The sequence below is a fragment of the Taurulus bubalis genome (genome assembly GCF_910589615.1).
Source record: "Taurulus bubalis genome assembly, chromosome: 9".
Lineage (NCBI taxonomy): Eukaryota > Metazoa > Chordata > Actinopteri > Perciformes > Cottidae > Taurulus > Taurulus bubalis.
The window spans coordinates 3,322,297-3,337,110 of NC_136597.1; the positions used below are offsets into that span (position 1 = coordinate 3,322,297).

General features: G+C 46.3%; 1 protein-coding gene across 1 annotated transcript in view; it reads right to left on the minus strand.

Annotated features, from left to right (window-relative positions):
- Positions 1–14,814, minus strand: part of bcar1 (BCAR1 scaffold protein, Cas family member) — a 65,683-nt gene that overhangs the window by 15,977 nt on the left and 34,892 nt on the right. Inside the window, exon 3 of the mRNA XM_079224177.1 lies at positions 3,384–4,085. Coding sequence (XP_079080303.1) covers positions 3,384–4,085 — 702 coding nt within the window. The remainder of the gene's footprint in view (positions 1–3,383; positions 4,086–14,814) is intronic.

Here is a 14,814-nt window from a genome sequence, read left to right on the forward strand (position 1 = left end):
GATCTCAGTGTCTGAGTCTTCAGCTGTCCCTGTGTGTGTGTGTGTGTGTGTGCGTGTGTTAAGCTGGGAGACACGTGGCTGCTGACACACCCCTACTAGCACATCAATGCCTTCGATGGCAGCTGACATTACTGCTTGACCTCCTAACACACACACACACACACACACACACACACACACACACACACACACACACACACACACACACACACACACACACACACACACACACACACAGGTGCTGTGGTCACATTTGGGATGGGAAACCAATATTCCAGGTTTCCAGCCTCTACAATTTATATAAATAAAAAGCTTCACTTCATTTAATTTAACTTTTCTAGTTGACCACTGTGGGGAGGTCAGGAGGCTGTCATCACATGACCAAAGTTACATACATAGGTCACATGATGACAATTGAACCCAATAGGTGGACTCCAACTACGTCTACCAATGCCAACTTTAATGCCAACTTGATAATAACAATAATAATAATAACTATATTCGTCTATTCAGGCACACAAAGGACTGAAGACGGGGTCGACAACACTGTAAAAACGTGTCTCTCTCCACCTCTCTGCTCGGACCGCTTTCATCACTCTTCAATTACCGCATCATCCAGGCGGATGAGTGCGTGAGTGGGCGAGAGAGAGTGAGAGAGTGAGAGAGTGAGAGCGGAGTCGTCCCTCAGCAGGTGTCCCCTTATCTCTTAATGACTAACCGGTGGGAGTGGAGTGTGTGTCGTTTTAGTTGTGTGCGTGTGTTTGTACGGGGGGGGGTAAGTGAGCATAAGAGCGGCTCATTACAATGAAGGGCATCGGCAAGGTAAATACATAGAGCATGTGACGCACACACACACACACACCCTTCCTCACCACTCCTCGTCGACGTTGATGGAAAACATCAAGTCAGACCTTTCAAATGAATCCACATATCCACAAATACTGGTCTCTTTAATTAAGGGCCAATTTCCAAAATTGATATTTGAGGGTTAAAAAGGAAATCCCATAATGACACGTGGGAAACCAGATCTGACTTCCTTACCCTGTGGCCCCTCAGCTCCAAGCCAAGTCTTTAAAAGACGCCTCCCCCGCCTACAGGGCTCTGCAGCCCCAACACACTCCACTCAGACAGGAGGAAATAGCGTATTTATCAGGTTCAGGGGCGGATGGATCCACGATTGCGGGTTTGTGAGTATTTGTTACAGCAAACAAAGATAGACAATAGAGAGGTGAAAGTGATCATCCACAACATCTCTAGTTTCAAGTCTTCTTCAATACAGCATGATGTTCATTTAGTAAATGATGGTCATTTAGAGTCAAACAGGCCATAAAGCAGGGGACGCTTTAGGGCGGGGCTACACGGTGATTGACAGGTCGCTACCTAACGTCACGCCTCCACAGTCCAAATATGGTCACTTCTGCTCACCGGAGGCTTCAAACCTGAAGTCCATAAACCAGTGGGTGACTACACCCTCTTATAGTCTCTGGTATGAAGCAACCAGGTGATTTAATCCGTTCTTAAATCAAACTGATGCGGTTCGTTTTGTTTTGCACATTAAACCGAACCAGACCAATGTTTCTTCTCTGTGTTGGACGAGCCAAACCGACCTTGAGCTCCCCAGGAAGACTTGTTTCCCAACTCTGAAAGGGTTTATCCTGTGGGGAGCGGGATCTCAGGACAGGGTGCTGGACTCCGGTGGGACCAGAGGAGGAGAATCAATGACTCCTGGTGCTTAAAAGCAGTCAAAGTTGATGGCCAGCGTTTTAATTTTTAATGATGACGGCCATATTGTGTCTGCCCGTAGAATCGGTTTTGTTGATGCTGTTTAAATTCCTCCTGAATCTTTGAGTGGGCACCACGGACATGACAAACCTCGTCCCACTGAATTCATGATGAAGCGCCTCACGGGCCGTCAACTTCCACTTCCTGCATATGAATTCATTATGAAGCAGTTTAGAGAAGACAGAGGGACACGGACGACTTCACGTGTTAAGGAACCGGAGGAGCAGATGAGCCCGACGTCTCACACACACACACACACACACACACACACACACACACACACACACACACACACACACACACACACACACACACACACACACACTCTCCAGCTTACAGCGGTGCTTACACATTATGGCTCACTGCACCACAGCAAGCCTGGAGGGGCTTCCCCCTGAGTACACACACACACACACACACACACACACACACACACACACACACACACACACACACACACACACACACACACAGCCTGTCACCTGCTGGCGCAGTAAAGTGCTTACTCACCCAACCACAAGATCAGAGCTGAATTATTAACAATCTTATTATTTCACTGGTCCTCCTCCTCCGCGCGTGCGCACACACACACACACACACACGCACACGCACACGCACACACACGCTCTGTTTATTCTGTCAGCTGTTTTTGCGCTCCGTTTGTCTCTCCCTCCTCTGCCTCCCGGCTCTCTTAGTATTCCTCTGCCAGCGTTCCTCCCATCAGGTGGAGCTGCTCACCGGTTGCTTCAGAGGCGTCGTGATGTGGAGCGTGAAGACTTAAATCCATTAAAGGTAAACGCCGCCAGGGGATTCTAGCGTTTCATTTTGTCGCTTTTTGTTGCCGGGGCGTGTTATTCAAGGAATAAGGAAATTATTCAAATGCCCGTTTCTTTTTCTTCTTCACCAGATGTCGGTGTATTTTCAAGTTTCAGTCACGCCAACTGCGAGTGAATATCCTTCAAGATGGGCAACGGCACGTGGACAAATAATGAAACAACAGCACTGAAGGTCTTGGAGCTCTATACGTGTGCCTTTTCTGATTTTAGACATTACAGTTGGAGTTAGTAACTTTAATAATATCACTTTCCTCTCACTATATCCTGACAGAAGTACATTACACACATAATATGTGAAAAACTTTAGGTTCCTCTGCTTCCTTTTAGTGCTGCTAATGGCATTCAGGATATAGTGACAGCTTGAGCAAATATGACAAAAAGTTATTTCTTGATGAGCAGATGTACCGGGAGGTTCACAGGAGAGCATCACAAACCCGACAACCTCATCACACCGCACAAAGAATAACCTTGAGATTTTGATTTGACAAAACAATGTACGCCCATACAACAAAAAACACAATAGCAGGACGTGTTTGTCTGTGTGTGTGTGTGTGTGTGTGTGTGTGTGTGTGTGTGTGTGTGTGTGTGTGCAAGACACAAAAACATCCACAGCTCAGTCTAGGAACAATTCAACTAAATGTTCTATTCTCATCTCATCTGGCCAAGATCAGTCCTTCATTCCTTTCCTTCCTCAGTTCCTCTCAACTAAGAACATCCATCCATCCCATAATGTTTCTCTACAGAATCAATTCCGTGCTTCCTTACCTTGCCCAGTGGCTTGTTGTCCCAGTTCCTCTTGTCCAGGGAGGGGGGCACCTGGTACACATCCTGCCCGGCTCCGGTCCCTCCGGCGGGGGCGGCTCCCAGGCCCGGCACCGGCCCAACCGAAGGGGGCACCTGGTAGATGTCCTGCCCGGGCAGGTGGTACTGTCTCTGGGCTCGAAGCGGGGCCTTGCTGGGGGGTCCTGGAGGGAGTCCGCCTGGGCCGGAGGGGATCTGGTACAGACTCTGCGGACTCGCTTTGGGGCCGTGGGAGGGGGGCATCATGTAGATGGAGTCGGCGTTGGGCTGCGCCGGCCCGGGGGCGGAGTAGGCCGGGTGCATAGACGTGTACTGCGTGGAGTGGAGGGGCTTGACGGGATACCCGGAGGAGGAAGTAGACGCAGACGGTGACGTTTTGGCGTAGGCGCTCAGAGGGGGGAGGGGCCGCTGCACCTGGGAGGAGGGACAGGAAGTGGCCGGCTCCGGCGTGGAAGGCGCGCCCTGTTGCCTGTTGTCGTACATGCCCACCAGGATCTTGAGGCGGTTGCCGGGGACGATGCCTTGGCGACCGTGGAGGGAGCAGAGCCACCAGCCATCCAAGCCCTGCGTGTCGCGCTCCAGCACCGTCATGATGTCGCCTTTACGGAAGGACAGCTCGTCCGAAGACTCCGCCACATTGTCGTACAGCGCCTTGGCCAGCACGTTCTGTACAGGCAGGAAAATATGAGAAATCAATACACAATCACGTGGAATGATTCATGTAGCCTTGATGAAGCTAGGCTACAAGAAAACAAGTCTTCCCCAAGACCTATAGTTTAAACATAAGCAGGGTTCATACACATTGTGACCAATGGATTTCATGACTTTTCCATGACTTTAAACCAAATGTCCATGACAAACATTTAGTGAAATCTGGGTGTAAACAGTAAAAAGTGAGTAAATGTAGTATTTAAACTAACAATGAGAATACAAAGCATACAGTAAACCTTAAATGACACAAATGAATGAGACAATGGTTTGATTAAAAGAATAAACATTTATATAGATGCCTGTATGTATGCCTGCTTATATTTTGAGCGTCTTTCTTTTAAAAGCATATTCATTATTTCAAACTCAGCGTGAATGAACAACATGAACACATGAATATAACACATTTACATGACTTTTACTAAACTTTTGGGATTTTCTTTTTTTCAAGGACTTTTCCAGACCTGGAAATAACCATTTTAAACTTCCATGACTTCTCCAGGTTTTCCATGACCGTAAGAATGACCGTAAGAGAAAAAATCTCATTAAAGCATGGCTAAGTGAGTACAAAGGAAATGAATGCAATGCACCATTTTGTGCAGGAAATCATGCAAAAAGGCCATACCACTCACCAAAATAGGCCGTTTGCAATTGCTTTCTAAAACGACACATGCCGTTTTTGTCAGGTTTAGGCACAAAAACAAATTGCTCAGGGTTTGAGGAAGACTGTGGTCTCGGTTAAAGGAAACCGACGCTGGCTGCTGGTAGAAAATAGGATGTGAACCGTGTAAATAAAAAAAGAAGCATGTCATATTCACATGCTGTGTTGTCTCAGAGGCAAGATTTACCACTTGTTTTCCAAAACATCTTCCCAGAGCTGCCGTAGAGCTGTCAACAATTTTAGTTTACAGACATTTAGAATGATGAACGCACTTGTTCCGAGCCACGCAGAGTCTGAGAGAATAATCCAGCCACAGCTGTGCACACAATTAGGACGGCAGCCATATTCTGCATCACTTTTAGTTTTGTTGCACAAATGACATGCTGTAACGTGTGATCGCATGCAGAGCAAAGAGAGGGGCAAAGTACAAGGAGGCTGATAACATATTCAAAATCCATCGGGCGTGTAGTTAGAGCAGAATGGGCTGGTAAAAATGAACAATAGAAGCAGAAAAGAGAGTTAAAAATATCACCACACACACACACACACACACACACACACACACACACACACACACACACACACACACACACACACCTCCCCCAGTCTTTCTAGAACTCTTTGAAACTAAACCAATATTTGTCGTCCGCGTCTGAACTCTCGGCCTGCTCTCCTCCCTCTGCGTGTCTGAGTTCCGCCCCAACTATCACAGACTAGTACAGCCTGTACTGGCCCTATGCCAGCTCCACACACACATACACACACACACACACACACACACACACACACACACACAGCACAAAGCCCTGGCCACATTTAAATGAGGCCATTTAATTGGCTTCAAGATTTACAGGCGGACTTTTCTTTGGCTGTGCTGGAGGCCTGTTGGCCGGGAACGAGAGCGAGAAGGGACACTCGACCCCGATGTACTCGCTTCATCAGATTCATTCACTGGTTGTGTTGACGCGCACTGAGAGAATTCCCTTTTAAAAGGAAAATATATATATAAATACGTGCCAAACACTTTTCTTTTCTCTTGCCGTCCTACAGGCCGGCTCTACTCACAGGTCAGAGTGCGTCGCCTCTCGTCTCCTCGCTCTGCAGAATGCTGCATGGGCAGAGTTTGACTGAAGTCTGACAGAAGGACTTTGTGACATAGTTTCAAGTTAACTCTGAGGTCCAGAACGTGCAGCCACACCGAGACGTTTTGGGGAAGTACGCGACTGCATCTGTATCGGTGTCCAGCTGTTCCACTTTCCAAATGAACAATTGTTGCATTTTCACAGATTCTGGACAGAACGTTGATGTCATTTTAGGAATTTGGAATGAGGTAATTGAACCGTTTAACATTTTAAAACCATATCAGATACAAATGATTATTATCATTAAAAGCAGCAGTATTTTTGTATATGTCATAAAAGGGGTGTGGCTACAGGTGCAACAGACCACACCGACAGACCCCCTTTAAACCAGGCTGTTGTTAATTTACTCTCAAGTGTATGTGAACATTTATTTTTCTGTGAGGTTGACGTGAAGATTCCCAAAAAGACGAAAACATGCATCAGAAAATATTGAAAGAAGAAAGTTATTTTAAATCCAAAACGTTCCCATTGCTGGTAAACAGGATCGATGGTGTGCTCCTTTCTTAAGGGTTCCCAGTTCCAACACATTTTTTGCAAATAATTGTTCATAACCTTTTCATATATATATATATTGTCATTTCATGACTTCATTTAAAGTGTAAAATAGGTAGGCCTTGATAGCGATCGTAGGGCGCAGTCCACCTTAAGACGGACCTGCGGCAAAATCATCATTTTCAGTGAATATATTTTAAACAGCCAAAAGAAATGTATGTTCAAAACCTTTCCAAACCAATTCCAGGTAAACAGTTTCTATCTTAGTTATTTTCATGACCATGGGAACCCTATTTCTTGGACATCGGGAGAGAGTCACAAAACGATTTTAAAACACCACCTGTTACCTTTTCTCAATTAGTCTCAGTCTGATCCATGATTTTAAGAAACGTTCAAGCTATTCACCACCGTTCCTCGCCTTTGGAACATTAAAATCAGTCCACGCTGTTCTGAAGCATCTTTTCTCCTCACCATTCGTTCACATTCCCAACGTGAGGGAACAGGACTGATCGCTGTCCGGACATCAAACAGACAACCACGGCCGCCGGGTCACTCTGACATTTGGAGTCGGTGACGCACACACTCCGCATGTATGAGCCTTATCTCTCCGTGTTGTTCTCCCTCTGGGTTTCTACGGTATCAGTGTGAACGTGCACTGTGACGTGCACGAGCTCCAGAGCCACCGAAACTCTCGTTACCCGTGTGCTGGGTGGAGAATGAACTCGCTAAGTCTCCATAGAGAAATGAATATGGCTACTGAGGTCAGACACACACACACACACACACACACACACACACAAATACAGACTGTGTTCACACACACAGTATTTTCATGCCACCCGGACACTTGCACAGAAATCTTTTTTCCAGCGTCCAGAGAAACAGGAAGTGCAGCAGTGAGGATGATTCACACACCCTGCTTATTGGACGATGAGTCGGCGGCTCGACCCCGAGGTCTGGGAATCACCCTGAGTAGCTTCTCATGCTCTCTCTATTTCTGTCTCGTGTGAGCGGCCAGTGGGACACCAGACAGCTTCTATTTACACGATGGACGCCCAATGGGGACAAAAGGGAACAAATTAAACTCTATTGCCGTTGACATCACTTTAAGGGTCCCGGTATTGGAATCCCTTTCAGACTGGCCTTTGGTTCGTTTTCTATTTTATTGATGCAAGTTGCATTGGGGTAGCTTTTTCCAAGCATCCATTTTGGATCAGTTCCAACATTCTAGACCTGGGAACACTTCTAGAACACAGCGGACCCTGTAAAAAGGTTGTTATATGTAGTACCTAACATTGGGCTTCCACTTGACATTTAAAAGAGAGTACATTCTGGCAGTAAACATGAATTAAGCACTTCTTAGAGTGCCGATCCTCAGCTTCCTCCTGGAAAGAGCCAGGCGGCTGTGCGTAGACGTGTCTGGAGGAGCCGCTCAGCGTGAGAAAGTAGACACTTGTGCGTCCGCTCCACGGGGGCCGTCTGGGAGAACACGTTAATCACGTTACCCGGACCGCTCGGGATAAATCCCAGCACAGTCAGGCCTCGCCGAGGAGATGTTACCACGACGACCGCCGCCGGAACGGAGCAACGCCTAAACTTCACCGGCGTCGTGCCGTCGGGGGATGAAAGAGAGCAGAGGAGGAACAAAAGAGAGGCGAGGAGGAACAGAGGCGTTGGAAGGGATGAAGGTTAAGTGAAGCGCTGACACTGATGACGGGTAGAGAACTAAACGTCTGATTTCAAATAACTCCCAAAGCGTAGATCACAGTAAGAGTGGCGCGTTCTGGCGCTGACCTTTTCTTCACTGTGCTCATTCCTTTAAGGACAGATTAACATGAATTCCAGAGTAGGACTTTTCTGCTGAGCGATGTTTGGTCATCGTGTGGTTGTTTGCCTGCCTTTCTCCTCAGAGCATATCGATGCATATACAACACACATCACGTCACAAAGCCACGTCTTTGCGTTGCCGTTGTAGACAATCGCAATGCACAAAACGTTTGATTTGCGTTTTTATTCGCGTTATTGTTATTGTTAGCTCAGGACATAACGTACGACAGGAACAGTTTTTAGGATGGTCTCCACTGTCAGTGAACGACCTGCTATTAACACCTCTAGACCTAATCATATTATGGAAGTAGCATTTATATAACTCATTTATTTATCAGACTAAAACTTTCTTTTTGGTTTGTCATGTTTTTTTGTTTTTTCATATCCAAAAAGGAAAGAGGAGAGAGGCAGAAGCTGAGAGATGTCCACTGAGGAGAAAGTAATGTGAACAGCTGGTGGAGCGAGCTCAGCATAGACAGGTCACTCATCTGTGTGAGTGAGAGTGTGTGTGTGTGTGTGTGTGTGTGGCTATTCCCCACAATGCAGAAGAAGAAAAAACAGCCACTTTATGACACTCCCCCTGTGCGTCTCCGTCTCCATCTATTCTGTCCACAATGCCTTTCTGCTCTTTCTTCTTTTCTTGTCCTTTTGCCGCCCGTCCCCCAGCTGTCACGGCAGTGACTCAAACAGCTTCAAACTGCATCAAGTCACATCTGGAGACGGTCCATTCAGCTGACAGAACACTGTCTAAACTCCTCAGCCAAACACACACACACACACACACACACGGAGAGAGATGTGGATTAAATCCTCCATCACGTGTATGTCATTGTATGTGAAGGTATTAGTCAACATTATGTAAATCAGCTGTTTATAGATGGAACAAATAGACTGAAGCGCCCGACCAGCTTGTGTTTTGTTTGATTAAAATGGCCGAACGCGCACCACAAGCGGTAAGAGGCGGGTCCAACTGCTTTGACGCCTCTGCTCCGACCTTGTTTCAAAGTCTTGAGCATCAAATGAGAACCCAGAGGCCCAAACTGTTTTGGGTTTGTTCCCCCTGCAGCTGCAGTATCTGTTTGGAGAGAGCTAAAGGGAATCAAGCTAAGAATTTGACCCAATTCTATTGAAGATAAATAATCAATAAATACTACTACTGTTGGTGAAATAAACGTCAGCTGCCTGCTTAACGTAAACTCTGTTCATCACTTGATGTTGGTCTGCTCTCTGCAGGAAGGTGTCAGCCAGAGATAGTTTGAGGCCAGAGAAGTGTATCTCTGTAGTATCTCTCTAGTTAAACTTTTATCTATAACATGTCAATAATTTACTCTCATCCACTTTGTAGTTTTGAACCAGGGCCTTTTTATTATTTAGGCCAAGTTAAAAGATATGGGGTATCTCTAATGTACAAAAATCTTGCTGATATACAGTATACTGTCGACTTTTTCCTAAAATACTGCTGGTTCTGCGTTGACCCAAACCTGAACCACGAAACCAAGTCTCAACCCCCAAAGAAGATCCGTCTGAAGGCAAGAGGCTGGCAGAAATGTCCTCGCTCTCAAGGTCTGAAACTCAAATTGGTTCTCAAAAAGACAGACTTCCAAACTCTCTCTCACACACACACACACACACACACGCGCACACACACACACACACGCACACACACACAGGTTTGTCCATTTGGAATCTGCTGTGTCCCAGTTTTTCACTCTGCGTTTCACTCACTCATGACTGTTTTCTATCTTGTGTGTTTCGTGAGACAGAAAGTCTTGTCTGTTATTGCCTTGCACCTCATTACGTGTGTGTGTGTGTGTGTGTGTGTGTGTGTGTGTGTGTGTGTGCGTGCGTGTGCGAGCAAAGGTAAAATATTTGTTGTGTAACCGGACAAGACTCCACATGACAGAAAGGGGGTGGGAGATGTGTGTGTGTGTGTGTGTGTGTGTGTGTGTGTGTTTTGGTTTCATTTCTCCCCAAATGCAAATTGTGTTCTGTCCTCAGGTTCTGTTTTTACTGTGTTTTGTCTGTCCGTCATGATGAGTAAGTGAAAAAAAAATCTTCATCGTGAGAAAGGAAAACACAGAATTCTTGCCAAAACAATCCCATTATTATTTGTTAATTTAAAGATATTCAGCTTTTACAAAGATATGAAACAGTTTGAACCCTTTAATCACACCCATGGTCACATTTTGCACCCATTTAACAATATATGCAAAAAATATTCATTTTATGTCATATCCAATCATCTTTTCTTCTTGTAAAAACAAAACCTGACGCGTATGCTAGTACCAACCACATCCACATGCAACCTCCAGCGGGGAGGGAACCCGCCACTTATTAGATGCTTCTGTGTTGTGTGTCAGTTTGTTGTAAACCTTCACCGTCTGATGAAACATTCCTCTTTTTTTAATGGCTGAAGCGTTTAATTTATATATTCAGCCATTTTGAGCATCATTTTAACAATATCTACTGCACTTATCAAAGAACATGAAATATGAAGATGTGGATTTTATAATATTTTAGTTATTCCAGGAACTGCAGATGCTCCACTGTGTCGTGGACCCGTGTCTTTGTGGACCAGAATGCCGCTGCGTAGCTGAGGGGTGTGTGTGTGTGTGTGTGTGTGTGTGTGTGTGTGTGTGTGTGTGTGTGTGTGTGTGTGTGTGTGTGTGTCACTGCTATTGCTGAAGCGAGCTTGGGCCTCTCTCTCTCTCTCTCTCTCTCTCTCCCTCTCTCTCTCCCTCTCACTACAGCATTCCACAGCCTCCTCATACAAACACACAACTCTCCTATTACCTCACATTCCAGAGGTGTCACCACCACACACACACACACACACACACACACACACACACACACACACACACACACACAACCATATTCTTGAACTTCATGATAAAGACGAGAAACAAACAAATAAAGCGCAGCAATCCTCTCTTTTTAATTCCTTTCTTTGTTTCTTCCTCTTCCTACAATCTGCCCTTCTCTCTTTTCCAACATCCCCCCTTTTCTCATTCAGCCCCTCCTTCTCTCCCTCTTTTCCTGACCTGGCACGTCAGACCGTTCTTGAGAAATACTTGTGAGTGCACGGCCGATTTTGTCCACCAGCAGAGAGAATGCTCACCCAGTGGAGCGTCTAGTGGGAGCTGGGCCTCTGTATCTGTCGTCCATCATTTCTAGCCAGTGACACTGCTGTGTGGGAGCAGTAATGTGCGAGGCCGTGTGTTGTATTTCGTTTTCAGCAGAGAGCTCTTGATCCAAATGCTGCAGCCGAACACAGCTCTGAGGCAAACCGTGCTTTGAATAATTAACAGAGCCGTGCTCATGAAACCTAAACAGGAAAGAACCTGAAGGATTCTCCATGTGGCTTTAAAGGCGCACTCCTCCGATGTTCCCCGTGAAGAAGAGTTGGGCAGCCGCACCGCGTCTTCCGTGGCTCGGGAGGAGAGCTGTCGAGTTTGACAGCTCTCCTCGCATCCGAACGTCTCCGTCACTCCCCGAAACCGACAATCCAGCGCCCACTTTGGTGTGTGGAGGTGAGAAAGGGAGCTGGGTTTGACCTTTTCATGTGTGCAACACTATAAATGTCTTCCAGGAGCACCAGTGTCCATATCGAAAGGACACCGTGTCCCTCCCCCAATCTCTGTGATGGTGGGCTTTCATCCCCCTTTATGGGGACCATTGGGAACAACCATGAACCCTTTTTGACTTCCGACATGTTCAGTCTTAAGTGCTGCTATAGTTGCATTATGGGAAACGTACGATCCAATGAGACCTAATGCAAGGGACTAAAATTATCTCTTGCAAGTCCTACAACTTTGTGGATGTCAGTGGTAAGACTTCCCTTCGCAGTACCTCCTCTGGTGCCGTTCATTGCCACTGTGTTTTTTTTTATACCGAAGAAAAGGGTTCTAAGAGGCACAGAAAGCCCCTTTTACACATGCACTGCAACCCTGAACTTATGTAGACATTCCTGGAGGAGCTGTATGTGAGAACACAAACGTCTAACGCCGAAGTCGTAAAAACTAATTTAAGGTGCGGCAAGAGACTCGGTTGTTAACGACGAACCGGCTAAGTGGCTGCGATGTTTTTGGGGTCGTGCCCTGCCTCCTGCACGCTCTACCCAGACGCCCGAACCAAACAGAGTATTTTCAGGAGGTGAAGACGCGTCGCACAGGGACAATCTCCTGCTGTGTGCCTCACGGCTGAAAGGCCAACTCCGGAGAATCAGGTCCGGACATTTCATACGAGAAAGCGGCTCAAGTTGTGTCTGTGCTTGTGAGTTCTCCAGCTCCCTCTCCAAATGATCCCTGAAGGCCATCTAAAGGGTCTCCAGAAACCTTTCATTTTAAAGGTTCACGCGATCAATACGTCAAATTATCAATAGACGTGCATGTAATGGATCCATCCATCCACCGTAAAAAAGTACAACAAAATCCGTCTTTTCCAAACAGCCTCGCAGCTTTATGTGGCCCGCTAAGGTCTCGTTAGGGCTGCAGCTTTAACGAGTGATGATCCCTGCTGAAGAATTCCTGCCTCCGGGCTATGACTAACAGCAGAAACCACAAGCGGGGATTGTGTCGCCTGGAGCACAGGATAGGCCCGCGTAGGCGTGGCCTTGAGTGTTGCTCAACCTGTTGACAGACAACGCTGGTAGGAACTTATGAATAGCTGCCAGACACACACACAGATAGTCGGGCAGCTCAAAGCAGCTCCTCCTTGCGCAGCCATAGCCAGAAACTGAGGGTGGACGAATAAAAGCACCTTTCACAAGTAGAGCTGCTTTTGCTAAGACTGAGATTTGACCGAAATACAAAGGGATTCTTTCAAATGTGTGACCTTGAAACTAACTAATTTTGGATTTCTATCCGACCGAATGGCATCTTATTTCCCTTCATCCATTGCGCCTGACATCATGGTCCTGTTGCGGGGAGTTTGGAGTATCAAGGAGCGTGATTGTGACCCAACACCTTGTTGTACGATACACAACAGAAGATCTGAATGTGACCTGTTCACACCTGTGTTTAAGGGCTTTGCTAACCGGCACTTACACAGGCAGCAACGACCCGGAGCTAAGTCCCCGCTGACACACCCTCCGATCACTGACTGTGTATGTCGGTGGCAGAGAGATTACAGTCTTTATTTCTCTGCTCAAAACACACTTATGATAAAGAAGCCTTCACCTTCACACTGGAATAAAAAAAAATTAAAAATTGAGCAGAAGCTCAAACCCACCGTGACGTGCAGCTGGACGAATGGCATACATGCATCTATATTGTGTCATCCTTATATCTCCCGGCAGAAATGCTGTGGCTAACCGACAGACTAAAGGTGTGCGGTTTAAAAATGGTTTCACAACCACGGGGGCGTAAATCTCCGCACTGGTGAACTGTGACACTTTGATCACTCACATAAATCTGTTGAGAAAGCTGCAGCTGAGGCTGCAGCGTTGACTCTATGATTCAGCACTGAGCAGTGGGGAAAAACATCCAGTGATTCATAGCTTGTTGTTTGTCTGCTAACTCTACTCAACTGTACCGTGAAACCAAGGGCAAAACAATTATACAGGTACACAGTGAAAAAGACGTCACACATCCTGGTTCTGAGACATCAGCGGGAAATATCGCTGTGGAAGAGATGCCCCTTCATTTTAAACCTTAAAACTCCATGAAGGTTTCGTGTAATGCGCATTACAACAACTAAAGCCTCTTTCACAACCCTGAACTGATGGAGACATTAGCAGAATCAGTTGGTACGGACCTTAGAGACACGTCTATCCAGACGTACCCGGCTAGCTCCCCAGTGTGTGGAAAGAACCGCTCATCATCCTGAGGCCTGACGCAGACCAAGAGGGCGTGTTGATGCCGTTTCTACTGCGCATAACCGGCAAAAAGGGTTATGTCCATGAAGATGCCCACGAAGGATTCTCGGACGTTTTCCCCCGATGCAACTCCTTCGCCGAAACCAAATATATAGTATTTCCACTCAATGAGAATGCATCTGACACGGACATTGTCTGCAATTGCCCTTCATATGAGAAAGCGGCTTGAGTTTGATCTTTACTTGACCACTCCTCAGTCTGCCCTTACATTAACCCTTGACAGGTTAAATAACTTTATTTGGAGGTACACTTTTGCTTTGCCGGTTCCCAAAGCTAGAAAAATACGGGAAAATTTCAAGCAACCTTGACTATATTTATTTGCGCCTGCACAGGGTTAGACATGAACTCAGGTTTGTGGTATTTGTAGGGATTATTTGTCACCTTATATGCACATCTTTCCAGCCCCAGTCTTTTTTTCTAAATTCCAGTCCCACAAAGTAGCTAAACGACCCTTCTAAAGCTACCAAAAATAAAACCTGATACTTAAACCATTGGTGGAAACCGTGAACTCACAAAGTTCCTGCTAATTGTAAAGCCAATAGTGAGAGAAAACAACCTGACCTCTCAATGACTGAGGAAAGTCAATTTGATCCCCTCTATTCTCGGTCTTTGAGATGACTTCTGCCTACTAAGAATGCTGATGTGCATGGGAACCCTGCCTGTAACGGGCAGTCCATGACCAGCGCG